The sequence below is a fragment of the Bombus huntii genome, chromosome 15, assembly GCF_024542735.1.
Source record: "Bombus huntii isolate Logan2020A chromosome 15, iyBomHunt1.1, whole genome shotgun sequence".
Classification (NCBI taxonomy): domain Eukaryota; kingdom Metazoa; phylum Arthropoda; class Insecta; order Hymenoptera; family Apidae; genus Bombus; species Bombus huntii.
In genome coordinates, this window is record NC_066252.1 from 3,883,451 (window position 1) to 3,904,160 (window position 20,710).

Here is a 20,710-nt window from a genome sequence, read left to right on the forward strand (position 1 = left end):
ATTACATAGAAATAAAAAATCGCTCGTACCTCGTGTTTCCTCGACGCGTCTTGCAATGCTTTCAACTGATACAATCTCTCGCCGGCCGAAATGTGTCCTCTGTTAACTTCGTCCACAGTTTGCCAGAAGGTCCAGGTTAATGCTTGCTCGCTGAGTGGTCTATTTACATTGAAAAGCCACCTTCTTATCGCTAAACACGTCACACTGGCGGTCGAGTAATTTTGAACGTACAAGGTATGAGGATGTTCATGGGGTTGCAGCTTTCTTTCTGCGAAACAAACGGTATTCTATTAAAACGAATGACATCTCTGGATATATTACAGTAGTTAACAATAGATCTTGCCACACATCCATATTTTCCAATGAAGCGCTTTTTATCAGATTCTACACTTCATTTTTAATATAATTATATATTCGTTTAATATATCCCTTTCATATATGTACTCTGATCTAATTAATTATCATGTAAATATTATAATAAATACAATCGTGTGTCAATACTTTTTTGTAACCACTGTATTAAATAATTCGATCTACTGAATTTACTTCCAAATTACGTACCGAAATTATATTCCACGATCTCGAAAAGATAAAAGTATCTCGCGGTTTCCGCGTCTAGTCCCACTCTACTGCAAACTGCATCGTATACGTCACTGACGGAGGCAGCTTTAGCCACAGTTATGGTAACAACCTCGCGATCCGGCAATAGTACTTTTAAATCGACAGCTGGACCTTGATCTCCATCCTCTTCGAGTCTATCGGCCAAGAATTCTTGCATGATATCGCTTTCGGCAATTACGCGCACGGCGCAAACCTTCTCCAAATACTGTTCTAATCCGCGCCTTCTCGCGTCCAGTTGAAGCTCGCTCAATCTACGCACAAATATGACAATATTTACATATAAAAATACATCAGACGCACGGGTCGAGCCGAAAAATTATGAATTTGATGTGGATATCATACTGAAATGGCCATTTTCCTGGTAGCTTAGGGAAGTTAAAACCGATAAATTCCTTCTTCAGTGCCATATGCAGCGCAGCGAATTCTCGATAGCGTCGAGAGCACAAATGTCTGCCTGCCATGTGAACGTTGAAAACCACATAACGCTCGTGCTTCCTCTCACGGACGTGATAATCCGGCACGCTGATAGGTAGAGATCGCTTCTCGCTGTAGTCCACCGATGCATAACTAGGAGAAAGCGTAATCGACCAATATAAATGCGCGGAAAGTGAAAACAAGGAATCATTTAATACGCTTGAAAATCTATCGCAAGATCTTTAAACGCTCCAAAAGTCTCGAAATCTTGAAACTCATTGACATACAACATTTTTTCGCAACGGACGATCCCATCGCCTGATAGATGACTGTGCACGTCAATAGATCGGAAACTTAAGAATCCATCTTTAAGAGATCTTAGAAGATTTTAAGCACCTAAGTCTCTTTAAAATTTGAATATCTTATCTCTTAAAGAGACTATCACGATAGATCGTAAGGCAACTTGCGTACCTTAAATCTTCGAAAGGTTCTAACTTTTCCGCTTCCTGCGGCGTAACGGAGATAACAGTCAGCGTTAAGACATCACCCCCTGACTTGATCAAATCCACCACTTGCTTGTGGGTGGCTCCCTCGACGTTCACATTGTTTCTGTAACAAGACCATGTCTTTATCTTCCAAAAAGTACATCTACAAATCATTTCACACATCTTTCTTTTACCCTGCCGTGATTGCTTTGAACCGCGAGTCAAGATTCGGTCCGCGACGTCCACGATTTTCCATCCACTCGCATTGAACTGCAGTGACATAACACGTCAACATTTTATAGTTTTATCACCACGATATCGAGAAAAAGTTGTCAACTGTTGCAAAATCAAAGCAGTGACTTGTTAGGCTCTGTTCGGACTACACTCGAAGCTACACAGCGAGGAAAGAAAGCAAATGTTGCAGTTTCTTTCCTTCTTTCTTTCTCTGCCCAGTCGCGATTCCGTGGCTAGTTTTGACTTTCACAACTAAAAGAAACACAGGAGGAAAGGAAGGAGGAAAACAGGTGACCAGCCTTGGTCGAACTTCGAATTCCACGCGTGAAAGGACGACTGTTATTGGTCGCGAGAGGAGGCACGACTCTGCGATCGATTTGCGATCTACACTCCAACTAAGCATAAACAGTGCATTTTATACTTATCCCTATCGACCTCGTATCCCCCCCCCCCTTCACCTTAACTTTATTTTATTATCTTTGATTCTGTAGCGAACTGGGTTGACCAGATAATGCCACGCGTTGTAAACGAAAAAAAATTACTATGCTTCTGATTATTAATACTCTTGTCGTATACGATGACTTTTCATCGAGGATCAATTTATGCAGCGATCGGCGAAAGTATTTAAATATTTTCAATGGAAAACTATTATGCATATATTGCGTTGAGAATCGAGAGTATAATTGTTAAGCTCAAGTTTTATCAATTTATTGCGAAAGGTAAACTTTCTTCGCAACTTTCCTGCCATGGGCTGTTAATAGACTCGTACGACAATGCGAGTATATTTAATGAGAGTTGCTATTTTTACAGCAAACCGTTTTTCAGGTGTTCTGCGCGTCTGTCCCGGATAAGTATCGGAGCAACAGAAAATCGCCTCGCTTCTCTTACGATTTAGAACAATGTAATTTGACCTGAACAGACTGCAATGAAATCAATGAAGGATAAGGGCGACTATTATTGGTCAAAGATAAAAATAGAACTATCGAAACTGATTTTTAAATGTTTTATAAGTCTAATGACAATTTAATGTTCTCGTCGAGATCGGTGCTTGAAGAGAAAGAGAAGAAAAGAAGGGAGAAGAACAGAAGATAAGGAAATGGATTTACCGAGATATATGGGTCTCGATAAAACTATCGTTTGTTTCTTTATCGCGTGTTACTTTTCCTACGACGCAGTCTGGTCGAAAGAGGATACCAATCATGTAAAAATGTACGTAATCATGTAATATATAATTGGCAAGAATTATATAAACGTAAACTGCGGAACTCTTTGCTTTTTCTTTCCAGTTTAATCTCGCAAACGACCGAATACTTCGGGCGTGCTGAAAACGCTCCAAGATAGGATTTAATATACTCATCGTTGATTGATAACTGACGAAGTTTGCAATTATCAACACGCGATACTATCTGCATTGCATCCACTGTTAATCGTACGTTGACCTTATCCAAAAGAAAAATAAATCCTACAGATTTGATCACCAATTCAATTCTACTCGTTTCCATCAAAGGCTTTCAGTTCTCCAGGCTTTAATCGACACAGTCGCGGACGTAATTGAAGGGAAAGCTAAGCAAGCAAATAGCGATGAATTCGCTGAATGAACGATAACACGGTAGTACTCGGTGTTTGTCCGAGTGTCGCAGAATCGATCATTCGTCGAGAAAAAAAATTACATACACGTAACGTGTTGCAATTTTTTTTAAAAATATCGATAAAATTCCTTTATCGAGTGTTCTTGTTATTAATCGCCATTACGATCACGTTATTTTTCCACAATATTTTTCGCACTTAGCGCAAGATGTAACGTAGAAAAGAGGTCATATACATATATCTGAATGCCAAGCGTATTTACATTTATCGGTATGTCAACCAAACGATACATTTCAACAGGAGCGAGATAATCTGCTATTACGATGAAAATGTGAACTAGTTATCTATTAGTAAGTTACCAAACACAATGTCATGAAAGAGTAACAGCACGGACGAAGTATGCATAACGTACGGTTAATATACATCGTGATGAAACTTCGTATTTCATCGATTTAGAACGATGAATTCGAGGAATTGTATTTGTGGCAATAGCTAGGCTGCGGATGTTTATGCATTTCTGAACAATTTTAAGATGTACAAATCTTTAGACTGTATATAAAAATGATATATAACGTATTCAAAGCATAGTGTTTCATATAACGTTTAGCATTTGAAACAAATTATCACATAGATTTTACTTTTTCAGGTAGTAATGTAACCAAATTTGCATAAACACTCGTAGTCTGGTAATCACTGAAGTTACGAAATATCTAGTGCCGCATCGCGTGAAATAAATCATTCATCAATGATCATTATTTGCATTCTTGTGCATACAATTACGTCTGCGTAAAATTAACCCGTACATAATACATTAAACAGACATTAATAAATAACTTTACGCAGTTATTAAAAAGTTTCGAGAAAATTCAACGTTATGTTTATTTATGAATTTCTTATTCTTCGAATTTACAAAACCAAGCATGACATCTTGGTCTTCTTTATTAAATTAAGCTTAGATATTAGTAATACGATAACTACAAACATTAGCCTATAGACTAATTGAATAAACCATGTAGCGTTTCTTCATACCAGTTCATTCATATAATTACTCAGCTATTCCAATGAAACTGGTCCAGATGCAACTAGTAAAACAGATTGCAGATATAAACGGTATCAGATGGATCAATGGCAATAATAAGATTGTACGTGATGAAATACAGGAACTGAAGAAATATTTTTCCCGCCGACTCTTTTGAACCGCATCTGAATATTAAAAAATAAATTTGAAATTTGAAATAAAATTGAAAATTAAAAAATAAATATAAATAAAAAATAAATATAAAAAATAAATAAAAAAAATAAACTATATAGATAAATAAAGTATATATAAACTTCCTATGTTGAACGATTAGGAAATTCTTCGATTCGATTAGAAATTAGCTAATTCTTTACAGATTAGATGATATCGTTATTTCTTACTCGTATCCACCTTAACAACTGATACGGAATTATCTCTAACATCCTACTCTTTCGTCTACATTTTCTGGTATTACTTCCAAGTTTCGTTTAAAGCTTAGCGATTTTCTTCTTTTTTTTCTGAGGCACATAATCGCGTCGAAGAAACACCCGTTTCACTCTAATTTAATATCGCGTCCTTGGCGGCTGAAAAGTCCATCCACGAGATCGCCACGCGTACGTGTAACCACTTGTTAGAAGCCGTACAAGGGACAAACCTTCTGCAAGCTTCGATGCTTGATGAAGCTAGCGTATCGAAGAGAAGAATCAAATTTCTAAGTCGACCTTGTCTCAATTTTACGTTAATTATAGTATTTTGCCAAGCGAACATATTAACTCTTTATGTTATCGAGTTGCTTTCTACAGAATTTGCTTTCTACTCTAATTACCATCGTCAGCGTGTGTGTAAATAATAAAAAAAAAAAAAGTTACTGTAAATAGTAGATATAGGTACTTACTTACGTGATTAACGTCTGATTTCTCGAGTTGGTTCAACCAAGTACACTGACCTATTGCGCTTACTCAAGATAACGAATTAACTAATAAACCTTGATACATTTTTCCCTGGGAACAATGTCTTCTGTTAATCTTCCTTGGACAAAAAAACAAAGCCACAAAGCAAACTGTTTACGTCTGGGAATAGCCTGCTTATACAAGTTTTGTTTTCATAACGATAGTTATACACAGTGACTCGTGTGAATATTTCAACATCTATAGGAATGTTTTACAAATGCATTATATACGTTACGCGAAACATTTGGAAATTTCATTAACGCTATAGTGAGACACGAATGTCATGATTACAGTGATACAGACATGATACAATTTGGCACAAATCTGGGAATGTACAAGAAAGCTAGAAAATATTTTTTGCAAGTATATATCGCAAGTAGACATTTAATAATTATCGAGTATTTGATAGAACCGTTTTTAACACTTATTATGTATATCGTGAATCGTATTTTCCTATTCGTTTTCAACGACGCCCTACGCGAATAAAATTAACAAACCAACAAGTTTACAGTACCATTAGACGATCATTATAGAATGGTTAGAATCCACGTATGTATTACCATATGTCTGTTCTTTTTTGCCTTGACATTACGCTTTATACCGATAATAATTATGCAACAGGCGGTAAATTTATTTGTCAGTCAGTAAAATGTTTTTAAGTATATCTTGCAGCTGATAATACATCTAAGTCCGTCCGCAAGTTAAATGACATATGCTTCGAACGGAACTTAAATTTATTTTTTCCATTCTAATTGTATCGCAATAACAGCTGTTACGCCTAAAACTGTTTTAAAACGTTCATTGGACTTGTGGTAAATAAGGATATTACGAATTATACGCCAGAGAAAGAATTTAAAAAGCCATGCTCAATACTAAGTAGCTTTCCTATTGATACATCGATCACATAAAAATCAGAGATTGCACTTCCATTTCATAAATGGGGAATAACACTGAAAACAAAAAGATTAGAGTAGGAATTCCCGAAGAAATGGGAAAGAAAATTAACTTCATCCCAGTTAATGTATCACGATGTTTAAATTGATAAATTATCGCGCGCTTCGTTGAAATTCCAATTGCAAAGGCGATTACCGATCTTGCGAAATCAACAGCGAAAGATCGGGCCGATAATAATACTGTTGCGTTTTCTAACGCAGAAAAAGATAAGAAAAACACCAGGTCGGAAGTACCAGGAAATGGAGGGGAGGTGGAGAAGAAAAGGCTGTCGACATGATACGTTCTCATATTTTGTTCGCGCGAATTTAAAACGATCGACCAAAAACAGAGAAATATTAGTCAAATATTAATCGCTATCTAGATTACAGCAAATACGCGCAAACATTTACTTTATTATTACAAAATATAAAAATAATAAAGTTGAAATGCAAAAATCGTCTTTGGATCCTGTTGCGATCCTCAAGTTTTTATATTTCAATTTTGCTCTCATTGCAGCAAACAAAAAGTATATTTTGTAATGGCTTAAGAAGATTTCAACGTAACATTTTTAAATGAGATATCATGCACACCACTAAGATCTTTTTCATATTTTGTTAAAACCTGAGATATTTTTCAATGTTAGAAAAGTACAAGTGGATCGAAAATGTTCGAAACAATGCAGCTGGATTAATGCCATGAGGTACATAAGAAGCTTCATTCAATTTAAATTCGTCTGGCTGATTAAGCAGCAGAGACTACTGTATCAAAACATATTTCCGTTATAAACAAGAGCGAAAGCGACGAAATAAATATCATTCCGAATTTTATTACATGTTGGTTATTGTTGGTTATTCAACAGTGTTTAATTACCTCGTACAGGTATAATTAGCATAATGACCGGTTTGAAGTAAGGCCAAAGAATAGTTTCAGTCAAGAGTCAAATGGGCAAACTTTTTCAACGATTCGAATCGACTTTTCGAAACGTCAAAACGCGCGATCGAAACTTGAGTAGTTTTGAATAACTTTGATCGCGACAATTACATAGTATCGCGTCGATAAAGCAGCTTTTCATTTAGAAAGTCGTCATTCCTCGATATAAATCGGAGATCTACACATGAGACTAGCATAAATCAGGAGAATAAATGCTATGATGTTTTTGATTTGCAAACTCGACACTGTGTCATATTCCCTTCAAGGTGGAAACGTATTACTGTTTTATACTACATTCTTTCTTATAAAAATACAAACAAAAGAACTTACTTACAAAGTAGAAGGCGTGTATGTTTGTCTGTACCGTTATTTCAGTTACATCGTTACGACAATTACGTTTCTAATCGAATAATATATTTTGATGCTTGAGAATTAAAATGGAAAACTCTCGATTGATCGGTATAGATTTTCCTTTCCAAAAGCGTCTGCTATACGAATCTTCTAAATATCTTCTAAAATATATGTCTATGTAGATAATACTGACCGTTAACAAAAGGATATACAGCGAAAAGATCGAAAATCGAGTGAAAGAAAAGCAGAATTAAATGTTCACTTCCTGATAGAATGGTAGGATCAGGTGAAATGTAAACCTAACTCAGAAACCATCTTCTGTACTGGGAGAGATTACGTCTAACCAGTGAAATTGATTAAAACGAGCGGTATCGATAAAGCTTAAAGCAAACAGCAATTCGGCTGTTCAATCTATGCGGTTAACAATTTTCGGGTAGCCCGCTACAATTCGCACACAGTGGATACAACGAGTGGCTGTATGCGATCTTTATCCTGTAAATATCCAATAAGAAATACTCTTACTTCTCAGACGAGGTAAAAGTCGGTACTCGTTTGACAGGTAAACGTACAATGATCAGATCGTAAGCTAAAGAGCGCAAAGAAACAAAATGATCGGAGAACTTCGAAAAGAAAACAAACGAAGCGAGAGAGTGGATTACTCACACTTCTAATATGCGATCGCCTTTTCGTACACCGGCTTTCTCAGCAGCGCCTCGAGGTAATACAGCGCTGACATGCTGAAGCGGCGCGTACAATTCTCCGTTGATGCTTCTGAGCTGTCCACCCTCGCTGACCTGACCGCGTACATTGAACCCAAAACCAGTCTCAGTTTTGTAAATGATGACGCATCTTGGCCCCTGTTCGATCGGATTTGTCTGGTTTACCGGGTGTTGAGGAACGCGCCCGTTGGTGATCATCGTCACGCTCGCGTTTCTCGTTACGTCCTCGTCCGCGGCTGACAAGCGCTGCACCTCCGACTCGCAGTCCGCCATCTTACTCTCTGACCGCCCATTGATCTTTCTCTCATACGAAAATCCGCCGCAAGACTGCGCCTGTGTAGCCCGTCTCGCGTTTCTCTTTCTGTTTCCCCCTCTCTAGACGTCTTTCTTTCTTCCATGTTAATGGGTTTAGTGGTCGGCCGCCAGAGGTCAGTCTTTTGAATCAGCTGTTACCGCCAACGTTAACACTCTCTTTCCGTTTGTGAAATGATGCTCTTACTTTCCTTTTTATCGTTTCCATTGTCATAAATACATAATAAGTGTGTTACGTTGTTTGTGTGTAAATCGAATCGTTGGATTAAGATGGATGTCATCTTGAAGAATCTTTACTTGTCTTTTGCTAACGCTGCTGGGATGATAATATTGGAAAACATAGAACCAGTGGACTCGTGATTTGAAATGGAGGACTAAGGTATGCAGTAATGTGTGTTATATGTTGGTTATCATAAATATTTTTTAATCGCAAATATGATATTTTAAAGTTATGATGAAAATTTAACCGTTATTTTTAAAAATTATGAGATGCTGCGCTGGTGCATCGGCGGCGCTGCACATGCGTAACGCTTTTAACCCCATTGCAAAATAACTACCATCTGATGTGATTTGAAATTTCAAATGGCGGATGTAAATTTGAATCTTGGGATTTTAGAAACCATAGAAACATAGAACACCATTTATGTTTGCAATATATTAAATAATTATTAGATACATTCATGTGCGATAGTTGTTTTAAAGTCATATGTACAATATTTCGTTCCCACTCTTAATTTAAATCTCTGTTGTTCGTAATATCTCAGTACGTTTTACCTTTATGCTTGAAACAAGAATTTCAATTTAATTACAGAGTAATCAGTTTTTCGATATCGATTCTTCCTTCCCCTTCATTTCTAACCTTTTTATTGTACAAAATCCGAGCGAATATCAATTTTTTGAATTATATTTCTAGAAAATGTATATCGTCAATGGAACTTCAGAGGTGCGGTTTAGAGAATCGTAGGACTCAAATAAATTACCAACTACGGTTGAAACAACGTTTTTACAGGAATGAGAATAATCGAACAAAGAGCAGAGAGAATACTGATCGCGCGAAAAGGGATAATGTTGAGAATATAAAATTATATAGGATCGTAATACTGTTGAATTGGTTAGTTTAATCTATCTGTACCCTTACTTTTTCGATAATGCGCAAGACAAAATTATTCTAAGGGGTTTAGAGCATACGTTACTCGCCCGAGTACCTTACAAAAAACTTTAGTACCTGTTCTGGTGGTTTCTTTCTGTTTTTGCGCATTTATCTCCGGTTTACCGATACACGTCTGAGGATATTATGAAATAGACACACACAAATTACTACAAAATCACACGTTACATCCACACTTAATTAGAATGAAAGAGAGCGAGAGAGAAACGACGAAAACATCGGGTCGGAATTTTCTTTTGCATTCGAAGAAAATGAGAACTTGATAAAACCTCCGTATTCACAGACTGCACTTGTTCGCAAATAAAAAACTAATAAGAAAGAGAGAAACTCTGTGTTGAACAAAATAAAAATGTACTTTTTGGCATTGTATATAACCGTAATATGATGTTTTACACGTATACTTTGAATATTTTATTTTATTTTTTCTTCTTTTTTTTTTTTTTGCTTTTTAATCTCAGAAGAACAAAAATGTGCTAAAAAATTTCGTGCTTTTTCTTAACTTAACGGATCGTTACGACTGACTCTTATTATGCAACTCTCTTTTCCTCCTTTCTTTACATTTCCAACTAGCAGGTTCTTAGAAAGTGAAACCCTGAGAACATGGAGGTTTAAGTGAACCTTAAGACTTCGTGATAGTATGTGCGTATTATGTACATCGTATGAATACTTTAAGATAATCTTTTTAATAAATATAATAGATAATATAAAAGGGCACTGTGAACTAATTACAAACGTTAGAGAAATATAATATAATATAATATAATAATAGCAGTAGTAGTGGTAATAATAGTAATAATAGTAATAGTAATAGTAATAATAATTATTATAATAATTAGTAATAATAAATATGATTGTATCGATAACATGCCCTTTTTAAGGTAACCCAAGAATAGGAGGAACGTGTATACATTAAAATTGTTCGAAACTTATTTAAGTCTGACTAAGCATTTAGTACAACAGCATTTTTTCCGTTTATATAAAATTCGAAGATATTCCTAACAAACGGTTCACTATCGATAGATCTGAGACGACGTATCGGTCGAAGTGACCCTACTAAATTTTGCGCATAATATACAGACTGTACAGAAAATACACGCATTGGGTTCTGGGCAAAGAATTTTCTCGGCAAAAAAAGATTCTCGTTCCAATGAGTTCATTGGCATCGTCTAGTGCGTAATGGCAAATCAAATCGTATAAATTACAAGATAAGTCGAACGGTAAATCTAGATTCTAGATCATGAAATTTAAATAAAACGCAAAACTCATAGTTAAACGTTACGCTAACATGGCAGCGTTCTTATAAACAAAAACAATTATAAATCGTATATCGAGAGCGATCTAAACGGCTATCACATATTATATTCCGCGATGTAACAACAAATTCACCATGTCTCCGTTAAAATTCGTATCATACATTAAATTTAAGACGCAAGAAAAATTCATTGTAATATCAATTGCCTTTGTAACAACAATTTAGTATTACGATTTTCTTGCAACTATTATAATATACATTTAACAAATAGACGGTTAGACAGAGTGTTAGCTATAAATTGGACATCGATCGACATCGACATTCAGGATTTTTAAATCGTTTTAATAAGAAATTCTCAGATAAAACATCTATGCAAACACGGTCCCCAAACAGAATTTCTACTATTATTCTTGTTTTGATATAAGCGCGCTTCATTTCACAACGCACCTTTAAAAAACCTCTCAATGTTGCTTTTAACAAGTAAATGCTAAAAAATTCGTATTAAAAAGCGTTTGCATCTACAACAGCGCTTTTGGACACGCCCTCAAATTATATCAACATTCGCATACTTTCTTCGTGTAAATACATTTCGTTTTCCGGCCGATAAGATTACGTTGTTGATAAAGCTATGGCGAAATGAAAGTTAATGCAACCGTGTTGATCTATTGATTCTCCGATTAGTGAAATCAAAAATGTATATATCTTACGACACTTCGACAATATCAACCTAAATACTTAATGGTTCGAAACAAGTGGTCGATTCTCTAAAAATTTCAATTGTAAATCACACTGTTCTCTTTCTCTTATTCTCGTATTATACACGAAGGCTTTCGTGGAAGAGCGCGTTTTGAATTTGCTTGATATCTTTGCACTATAATCTTTAAAAAATCCTACCGTTGCTAAAACGAAGCACGTTTGATTCTCGAGGTAAACTAGTTGTTCATTCGCCCCTTTTAAAGGTTCAACTTCGTACGACTTTCCTAAATTTTTTCAACGTTTCATCGAATTGGAAGTATTTTTAATCTATGCAATGATCCCTGTTTAACAATCCCTGTAAGAGAATCTTTTTAGAAAGTGTCAGCCAACTATATCCAGACGCGATTCAATTGTAATTGTTCTGAGACGGTGTAGGAGATAATCTTTGGTTACCCAAAAATGCCTATTAAATACGATCGTCGATTACTTAGTTCCTGTATGACGGAAGCCGTTGTAACACGTTATAATATATTTGTAGGTCTTTAAATCTTACATATCAGTGACCGATCGGCCGTTTAAATTATATCGTCCATAGTTTTGTGATTTTTCGCAACATTCATATCTTTTTTTTTTTTTAAGTTTCATTATACTTAGGTCTTCTTCCTTAATAAATCAGTTTTACAACTTTAACCCTCTCATATAAAGATTCTATAACAATATATCCTTAAAACTTTGTACTTGATAATTTAATTTTTAGACAGGCGTTCAAAGTATGAAAGACACGTCGTAGAAACAACAAAAATCAGCTAGCATTTAGTACGAGTTTAACAAAATAGACTCAAGTCCTACCAAATCGTAAATGACGATAAAAATGCGAAACTAATTATCGTAACGGAGAGTGCAATTAATCGTGGTTAGAATATAAAGTACATATTACGCGATAATGCAAGTAGCGATAAACTAAGCATACTATTATGAAACTACTATTAATTATTATTTATCTATCAAACGTATTAATTCGTATAGTAGTACACTAATATAATAAATAAAGTCTGTACGAATGAAACTGCATTTTATAGAGCGCCAAGTCCTGTGACTTTAACTCTGGTACACGTAACACAGAACACAAGAAAAATTCTTTAAACCTATGAAATAGCATAATTCACATACTTGTATACAATACATTATATATTAATTTAATTGACGTAGTAATTGTTCTCAAATGGAATGTTCATAAAGTAAGACGTTTCATACTTTACACGTTTTAAATAACTCGTAGTCATCTTTTAAAATGTACAATAAAATTTACATATGAGAGGGTTAAACTTGGACCGGCATCCGATTGTGCCACGTTTCACGCTATTACTCGGACAGCCGTTTCTAATTGGCACATTTGCGCCACTTAGAACGTCGTTTATTCTTAATATCGAATCGCTTGTTCACAGAGCAAAATACCAAGGAACAAAAACGGAAGGTTTCTGTTCGCACATATTGGCCTTGAAAAAACTAGTCTTTCTTTAGATATTCTCTAAACATATAGCCTAACATAAGAGTAGAAATCTGAAATATTACATCGATGGAGATGATAGCAAAAAATAACTTTTAGTTATTTAAGCTAGAAATAGGCTATGTAAGGAGATTGTTACGCATACTCGGGAAGAACATCAATCTGGTACATGATAATAAAGGTTACACCCTAATCAGAATCTTCTTCTATGGTTGGAGGTAACATAGCAAGATGTTGTGAACTAAGTATCCCTCTGGAAAGCGCATACTCTGCCAGAGCACGATGACAGAAAACGTATTGGTCTGGCATTTGAATACTGTAGGCCCTCTGTGCTCGGATTTTTTCCACAGTTCCACGAATGTCTACAGTTCCAGTATCTTCTAGTCGCGATATGCAAATATCTAATGTGCAAAATGTTCCTAGAACAATAACATCTCGCGATAAGTGTCTTTGTTCTACTCTCTAAACGTTTTCTTTAAAACTCGCATGAATATCGGCATTTATACCTGTCCTTCCTATTCCTGCACTGCAATGAACAACTATAGGAGGTCCTCGCGGATGTCCAGCCCACGTATCTCCTCTACTAGCAAGTAATTTATTTTGTTGTTGTCTTACTAAGGCTAGAAACTGTAACAGAGCTCTGGCCGATTGTGGGACACCGTAATCCGGCCACGCGGTGTACAGCATATGGCAAACTTCCCTTGCCTCGTCAGTCTAAAATAAAAGCGTAATGTATTTATCGATTAGAAACTTCTAAACATCGAGGGCGTCAGTTCCCGTCCTTGAAAGTTAAGCCAACACCGAGACATACCTTGTTGTTTGTAAGAAGAAGCATTGATATCGTATAATCGGGATTCGTATCAACCTCAAGAGTGGTTACTGTAAAACCTCCCGCTTGTACTTCATCTCCCGGTTCCGGTCCCCAATATTGTGCACATTTCGTGCGACCTCTTTCCACCACTCTAAAATCCATCAAAAATTATAGATATCTTTCCGGTTGAATATCAAAGCAATCAGGGAAATGTGCCTTTATCGATCTACCTTGTGGTCATAACGACAACGAGCGTTTGCTGTTCCCAAATCATTCTCCAGAAATCACCGCAAGTTTTCGGCAGCGGACCCTGTGTGCTAATAAACGCGTTCTTCTGTTTGTAACCGTCAACAAAATTAGCATTTATGTAATCCGATGTGGCGTCCCCGTCTATTTGCGACAGGCACACTCTACTATGATCGTAGCAAAGCACGTCTGTGTACCGATTCTTCGACTGATTCGATCTTAATCTGAAAAATGTATCGAAAATTGTTTGTTAAACGACGATTCGGTGATAATCCTACGAAACATATTTCTCAAAGAATACAGCCTTCGCGTACTTTGCATTATTGAAGGAACCTTCGGGCGGTCTTTGCCTAATTTCCGTGTACTCCGCTATGAGACCTGCGCGTCCTCTCGAATGAATCTCTTCGATGAGTTGTTCCATGCTAACGGCCTGGATGCCGAGATCCCCGTGTAGGCTATCGTCGTCGCTAAACCCTGAACTAGCTGAGGACGGAGGCTGTACTGGAGATGGTGCCTCATCGGTTCCCATCCAGATATCACCATTCGTAATCTCGATATCTCCAATATTGGAGATACCATTTTTAACTTTGTTTTTATCGATTATAGGACTAGTTGAGCTACTGACCGTAGTTCCATTGGGATTTTGAACCGTGTGGTTTTTCGATGTGGGCGAAAGAGGAGTACCCACTCTGGGGGTAACCTACACATATAAGAAATCCATGAATCATTGTTGAAGAATTCTTTTGGCATCTACTAGAACAAATGGAAGCAATTAGAATACTGACCTCACAAAGCTCACCCCCTCCCCTGTTTGTCATGGATTTAAGACAGTGGAGAAGCCATGCCTCATGCTGTATCTCCAATGTGCCGCCCAAGCGATGCGGTAATGATTCCCGCGGGATATGTAACGTTAATTGAGGAATGGATACGGTGAATACTCTGTCCCTCAACTTTTCACGCACGAATAATCGAAGGATCTTGAAGGGTGCTTTGAACCACAGCGGTGCAGTCACTATTAAGACTTTTTTTAATTTTGCTGGATAACCACCCTGAAACAATACGACATCGTTATAGTACGTATACTCGACCGAAATTATTATAGTTCAATATTTACATTTTCCATCTTACATGCGACACCGTAAAGTATAAAACTGAAAATAATGGAACATATGCTTATAAACGAATTATTTACGCAAGTAGTAAACTGCAGAAACAAAGTAATAAAAAAAGAATAATCGAATAATCGATCAGTTTATAACATACAGTTTATTTTTATATAACGATATTATTATAAAAAAAAAAAAAACATTGCGTGCATCGCGCGTCTATGTGTTTGTGTTTAAAGATAAAAGATATTAAAAAACGATCGGTTAACGCGAGTGCATGATTTATTTTCGAAATGGAGCGACTTTCAAATTTGACCTTTGCAAGACGATGCAATAATAGAATAGTATATAAACCGAGAACTACGTTTTAGTGCCAACTGCAAGCAATCTTCGAATATATGTTTTACACGCGAAGGGGTTTCGTTCTAGAGGAAAACTACGGAATTACGTGGCACGAGTTTCGATCCAATTTAACGGTAAACCTGTCTTATAGGCTAGTTACGCGTTGCATCAAACGATGCAAAATTCAATTGAACTGGGACAAACGATTCATAGGCACGGGGTCGACGAACATTCAAGATTTCAGATCAATAGGGACGTGTAATGCGTGAAAAATTCTTTCTCACTTCTGGAGTTGTGCAAAATGCAGGAAACACGGTAACTTAACCCTCGGTACCCTCTGTGGTGTGTATAGAGGGCGGAAGTACCGTAACGGCAACGACGTCAGCAGCAGCAGCACCACTACATCTTTATGATCTTAAGCGCACAAACTCTATTACATCGAAACCCCGCGAAAACACGACGAAAAAGTGTCGACGTCTTGAAGTTGTTTCGAATCGATTCAGAACGATTACCGATCGCTATACAAACAGATTTCCTATATCGAAGATCGTGACAGATGAAAATCGGGATCGAGGAAGTTACATACGAGGGTATTTTGGAGTGATACGAACACTTGAGCACAATCAATCAATAGATTAGAATTTTCGTTTACCGTATGTCGCGAAAAGGTGCACCGTAAGCGAATATTTTATCGGGCATCGATGACACAAGCTCGTTAGGCGATCTACCTATCAAACGACGGATCGTAGAACGTGGATTATCTAGTGTACGAACGAAGCGCCGATGTAACGATAAATCGAGCGCTCTCGATCGGCTTGAAATTCGATTAATCACCAGGTTATATCCAGTGGTCGTTGAATCGATGGAATCGAAATCACTGCCGACACTCGGTCAGTCAATCGATAGCGTGAAATTAGAATAACCGTTTTCTACGGTTGACGAGCATAACTCGCGCTGCTACAGTTCCCGATTGTTACAACGTCATTCTCGTGCCGCGGAGTGGTTGGTTTGCGTATTCGGATGGAACAACGCGACGATTCGACAACTCGAAGAAATTACAGCGATCCAAACGGTGGAATCAGGTTGTAACTTCTTCCGAACTGTGCACGATAATGCCGCAAAGGGGTCACGATGATTACTGACCACGAGCGTCGCGACGTTATCCCGCGCATGCGCGCCAACGACCCCTTCTTTTTACCACCGCTCTAGCATCCCTTACACGAATTTCTTTCTCTCCCCCCCTCCCCCCCGGTAAAGGTGCGATCCTACGTGCGGTGACGTATTATGTCAGTGTCTCTCAACCCGAGGACCTATTCTTGCTTCACGTCCGGTACTTTGGCAATCAGAATTCGTTGAAATATGTGAATCGTGTTGCGTACAACCCGGGGGTTATCAACCTCTAAAACTCGCCACCGCTAAAACTAGAACGTTCCGCATTATTTTTAACCGCAGATCTGACTACGTAAACAAAATATCACCTTCACCGTGTAGCACCTTTTTCTAGTTTTTAATGCGAACGCCCTTGAGGAACGTGATTTTAAAGCGGGTCACGTTATTTTTACCATGATACGAACTTTAATTTATCAGTCCATAACCGATGAAAAGACGAAACTTTATCGGGAAAAGTAGTAGTCAGTCCGCGACCGATTATACGCTACAGACGGGCATAATAGAGCGGAAAATGAAAGAGTATCGGAACGTTATTAGTCGAATAGAAAGCGATCACGTACCTTTATGCATTTTCCTTTTATATACTTCCCCTAGACACGCGTTTCAGAATAGAATTCTACTTTATCCCCGGTTCCTAATAAATAATCCGACTAAACTGATGATTATTTTTACCTCGGTGCCCGGTGACGTAAAAATGTTCGTTAGAAATAGTTTCACGAATATCCTATAACTGCGTCATTTCGACCAAAACCTTTGAAACTCCCTTGCCTCGCTCACAATGCGCGGCTCACTGGGCAATTGCAAGTGGGTTTCCGTGAAGCGTTAACGACCCCTTAAACTTCCCTGTTCTTTGAGATACACCCTTCTATGTAACCCCACCAGCAGACGCTTCGGAATTACTTTATGTATTGCTCCGTATTATATAATCGAGATTCTAAGCGACCCGCTCCTTCCCTTTTTGCCACCAACTAGGAGGTACAACGGTCCAATACACGCGTCTCAAATATTTTCTAGCGTGCAACGTTACGCATTCGCATATTAGGCTAATCTTTTTCACAGACTGGCGACACATGCGTGCATTACACGGTCTGATTTCGTCCGTGGTACGAATAAAAGCCAAAGATGTTGATTAAATTTCCTGTGTAAAGATAATGGCCTACATTCGGAACGATTCGTTGCTACCAACAAAGCCTCTTTGTTTCTCGGTGCTCTGTAAACTCCGGACGTAGATTCGTGAATGAGCCAAGGTGAATATCGAGAATGGTAAATTTGTTAAGTCGCGGGAGTATATATCAAGTTTCTGTCAAAGAGTAATAAATTTATTTATTCAGGATTTAACAGTGTTTATAATAACTGACTTAAATTTAACGAGGTGTGTCATCATTCTGGCGCTACTTTTTTGTATCTCGATAGAGTTAAATAATAAATATATGTACAAGGGATGCGTAGATCGTTTTGAGATCGCGCGTACACGGATGTGAAACTTACCTTTAAGAGGGTGAGAATCTTTTGGGAGAGGTCATAGTCGAAATTCTGGTATTTGCTATCCGACATGTCATAAATAAAAACCAGACCGTGCTTTTGAGTTTCTACACTTTCTAGCGCTGCATCTAACTGGTACACCACACCCTGTAACGAGACAGTGAAAGTTCCATTATTAATAATTTACAACGTCTCTTATGGTATAATCTTCTATCAAGCTTTTGTAAGTACACACTCACTTGTAACGTTGTCTGGTGCGTGGTATTTTGTGGAAGGTGTAAATGTGCTGTAAAAATAGCTATGGCTGCCCCTGTAGCGTCCCTCGAAGGCTACAACATTTTCACAAATGCATCGTATAAACATCATGTAATCGAGAACGCCAGATCACATTCAGACTCTTTTTAACGAAAATTGGGAACTTACTAAAACTGTAAATTTTCCTGTGCGTAATTCACTGAGCAAAGGTTCCTGAGTAGGGTACAAAAGTGCAAGACCCTCTCGCCTTCTGGTGGCTTCGTGCTGTTCGTACAACGCTAATGCTCTCGCGACTTCAAATTTCCTCGCTGTTAAAAATTTCACAGCCGTGCTCCACGATACTGGACCGGCTCTTCTTCCAGCCCGGCATTTATTAACTGTTTCTATAAATTCTTTTGTGGCCTGTAAACACAACGAGATTGATCAGACATTTTTCAACAAAGCAGATCTTGTTAAATTTGAAATTTATTTCACATTAAATTTAACATTAACACAAAACACTTTCCTCTAATCATCAACTGCTTTCTCCGCTTAAATGGTTTTTTATATATCCCGACAAAAAACGCTAATTCGTAGAATGCGCGAAATTCTAATAAGAGGAAGATGATCATTAATCAAAAAGAAGATTATACGAGACACGTTTGGAACAATGGTATAGTCTCGCAACATTTCTACACTGTCGAAACGCGTAACAGTCATTCGTCAATGATTTGTGTACATGCCCTGGGTACCGATCTAACTTCCGGTGCCCGACTACCTACCCACCGGCAACTTCCGCCATAGTACGCTCGCCGGGGACCGGTGTGGTAAATGGATAGATTCATTCCAGGGTCAAGAAATTTAATATCGTAAATCGATACTTTAATAAAGCTTTGCTAACCGACAGTTCTCGCTTTGTTTTAATTTCAACGTCACGTTTTGCTTATGAAAGACGTACACATTCTATTTAATGCCACGATTGAATTTTTAGAGCGGAAGATTCGTCGTTTTCCGCGGCGCAGACCATATAAAGCCACAAAATCCTTTTGTTTATCAACCGCATACTATTCGATGATTTATTTGTCACGATATATGACAATTTTTCTATCGAAATTGTACATAAATCTTGACATATTCACGAGAAATAAGATAATACGATGTTCCGAGAATTCTCAGTCGATAAAAAGATCGAACATTATTGTCACGATGACAATGTCTAGTTATACAAACATTGATGATTAAAGCACGATGTACACACGCGAGTCTATCTATCGCACTTGTTTAATATATTCAACGTTGAGTAGTGTAATCGCAGTTGCAATTCGTCGAAAGACATTCCTGAAGCTCTATCGAGCAGGAAGAATTTAGTTCTTTTGTCATTTCCGTTGAAAATCATCGGGAAGATTCAAAGGATCAGCGCCAGAGAAACGAGCAATGTTTATATTACGCGGTTGTAAACACGTACGTGATGTAGGGATCGAAGTAAAAAAAAGATCGCGATCGATCGTTTCGAGATGTCGGCGAGATCGGTTGAAACAATTTTTGGATACAATATATTCTATACGAGACGATAGATAATCGCTTACCTGTTCTTGCTCGACAGTTAACGTGGCTGCCATTTTGACTTAACGCACTGACATAACCGAAGAATCGCACTAGCACGTACTTGTTTTCGACTCTATCCTAACGATCCTCTGTCTGTGGCTACACATTTTGTTTCCACACCAAAACGCACAACACTATCCTTATGACCGACTGGTCGAAGCGATGACAAAAACAAGTGAATTGGTCCGGCACTCGTTCATTGTCCGACGCTTGACACAGCTATAGCAGAACCGCTCCGACCCGTTCAGACGCTCGATCGTCTTTCTCTCCGTAGGTTGAGCGCCATCTTGGAAGCGTGAGTGTGTAGGCGACACTATACCATACTATACATTAACTACAGATTTGTACCATAGTTTATCGGTCGCCTGTCCTTCTCACGCCGGATATGCTATCATTGGCCGAGTATAGTTAACGTCGAAAGCCTCTCTGACTCCCCAAGTCTTATACGATTTCGTGCAAATTCAACGCCGGAAACAAGCCAGGTGTGTTTTGGAACGGAAGCAGAATCGTTGTTAGTATATTATAATCCGGACACGT

General features: G+C 37.7%; 2 protein-coding genes and 2 long non-coding RNA genes across 7 annotated transcripts in view; 2 read left to right on the forward strand and 2 right to left on the reverse strand.

Moving 5' to 3' along the window:
- The window catches only part of LOC126873724 (sorting nexin-27), a 16,073-nt gene extending 7,523 nt beyond the window's left edge, over positions 1 to 8,550 (reverse strand). For 3 of the 4 annotated variants that reach the window (XR_007692511.1, XR_007692512.1, XM_050634902.1), the window contains exons 1-5: positions 8,187 to 8,550; positions 1,507 to 1,644; positions 964 to 1,188; positions 562 to 872; positions 30 to 268 (exon numbers count right to left, since the gene is read on the reverse strand). Coding sequence is in view for 2 of the 4 variants with exons in the window: in XM_050634902.1 (XP_050490859.1) it covers positions 30 to 268; positions 562 to 872; positions 964 to 1,188; positions 1,507 to 1,644; positions 8,187 to 8,515 (1,242 nt within the window). In the remaining 2 variants the exon portion in view is untranslated. Of the gene's footprint in view, positions 1 to 29; positions 269 to 561; positions 873 to 963; positions 1,189 to 1,506; positions 1,645 to 1,714; positions 1,791 to 8,186 lie in introns of all 4 variants that reach the window. The other variant, XM_050634903.1, reaches the window with a different exon arrangement.
- Positions 1,797 to 3,235, forward strand: LOC126873763 (uncharacterized). Its single transcript, XR_007692524.1, has 2 exons — positions 1,797 to 2,963; positions 3,041 to 3,235. It is a non-coding gene; the product is annotated as an uncharacterized LOC126873763 (long non-coding RNA).
- A 131-nt stretch (positions 8,551 to 8,681) lies between the features above and the next one.
- LOC126873760 (uncharacterized) lies at positions 8,682 to 12,378 on the forward strand. Its single transcript, XR_007692519.1, has 2 exons — positions 8,682 to 8,933; positions 9,468 to 12,378. It is a non-coding gene; the product is annotated as an uncharacterized LOC126873760 (long non-coding RNA).
- LOC126873715 (tyrosine-protein phosphatase non-receptor type 9) lies at positions 10,457 to 20,474 on the reverse strand. The gene is made up of 10 exons (XM_050634884.1): positions 20,155 to 20,474; positions 18,758 to 18,991; positions 18,574 to 18,663; positions 18,341 to 18,481; positions 15,020 to 15,283; positions 14,549 to 14,934; positions 14,219 to 14,458; positions 13,989 to 14,139; positions 13,684 to 13,891; positions 10,457 to 13,596 (listed from the first exon to the last, which is right to left on the reverse strand). Exons 1-10 carry the CDS (start codon positions 20,185 to 20,187, stop codon positions 13,367 to 13,369), a joined length of 1,977 nt encoding a protein of 658 aa, XP_050490841.1. The 5' UTR covers positions 20,188 to 20,474; the 3' UTR covers positions 10,457 to 13,366.
- Positions 20,475 to 20,710: the final 236 nt, after the last annotated feature.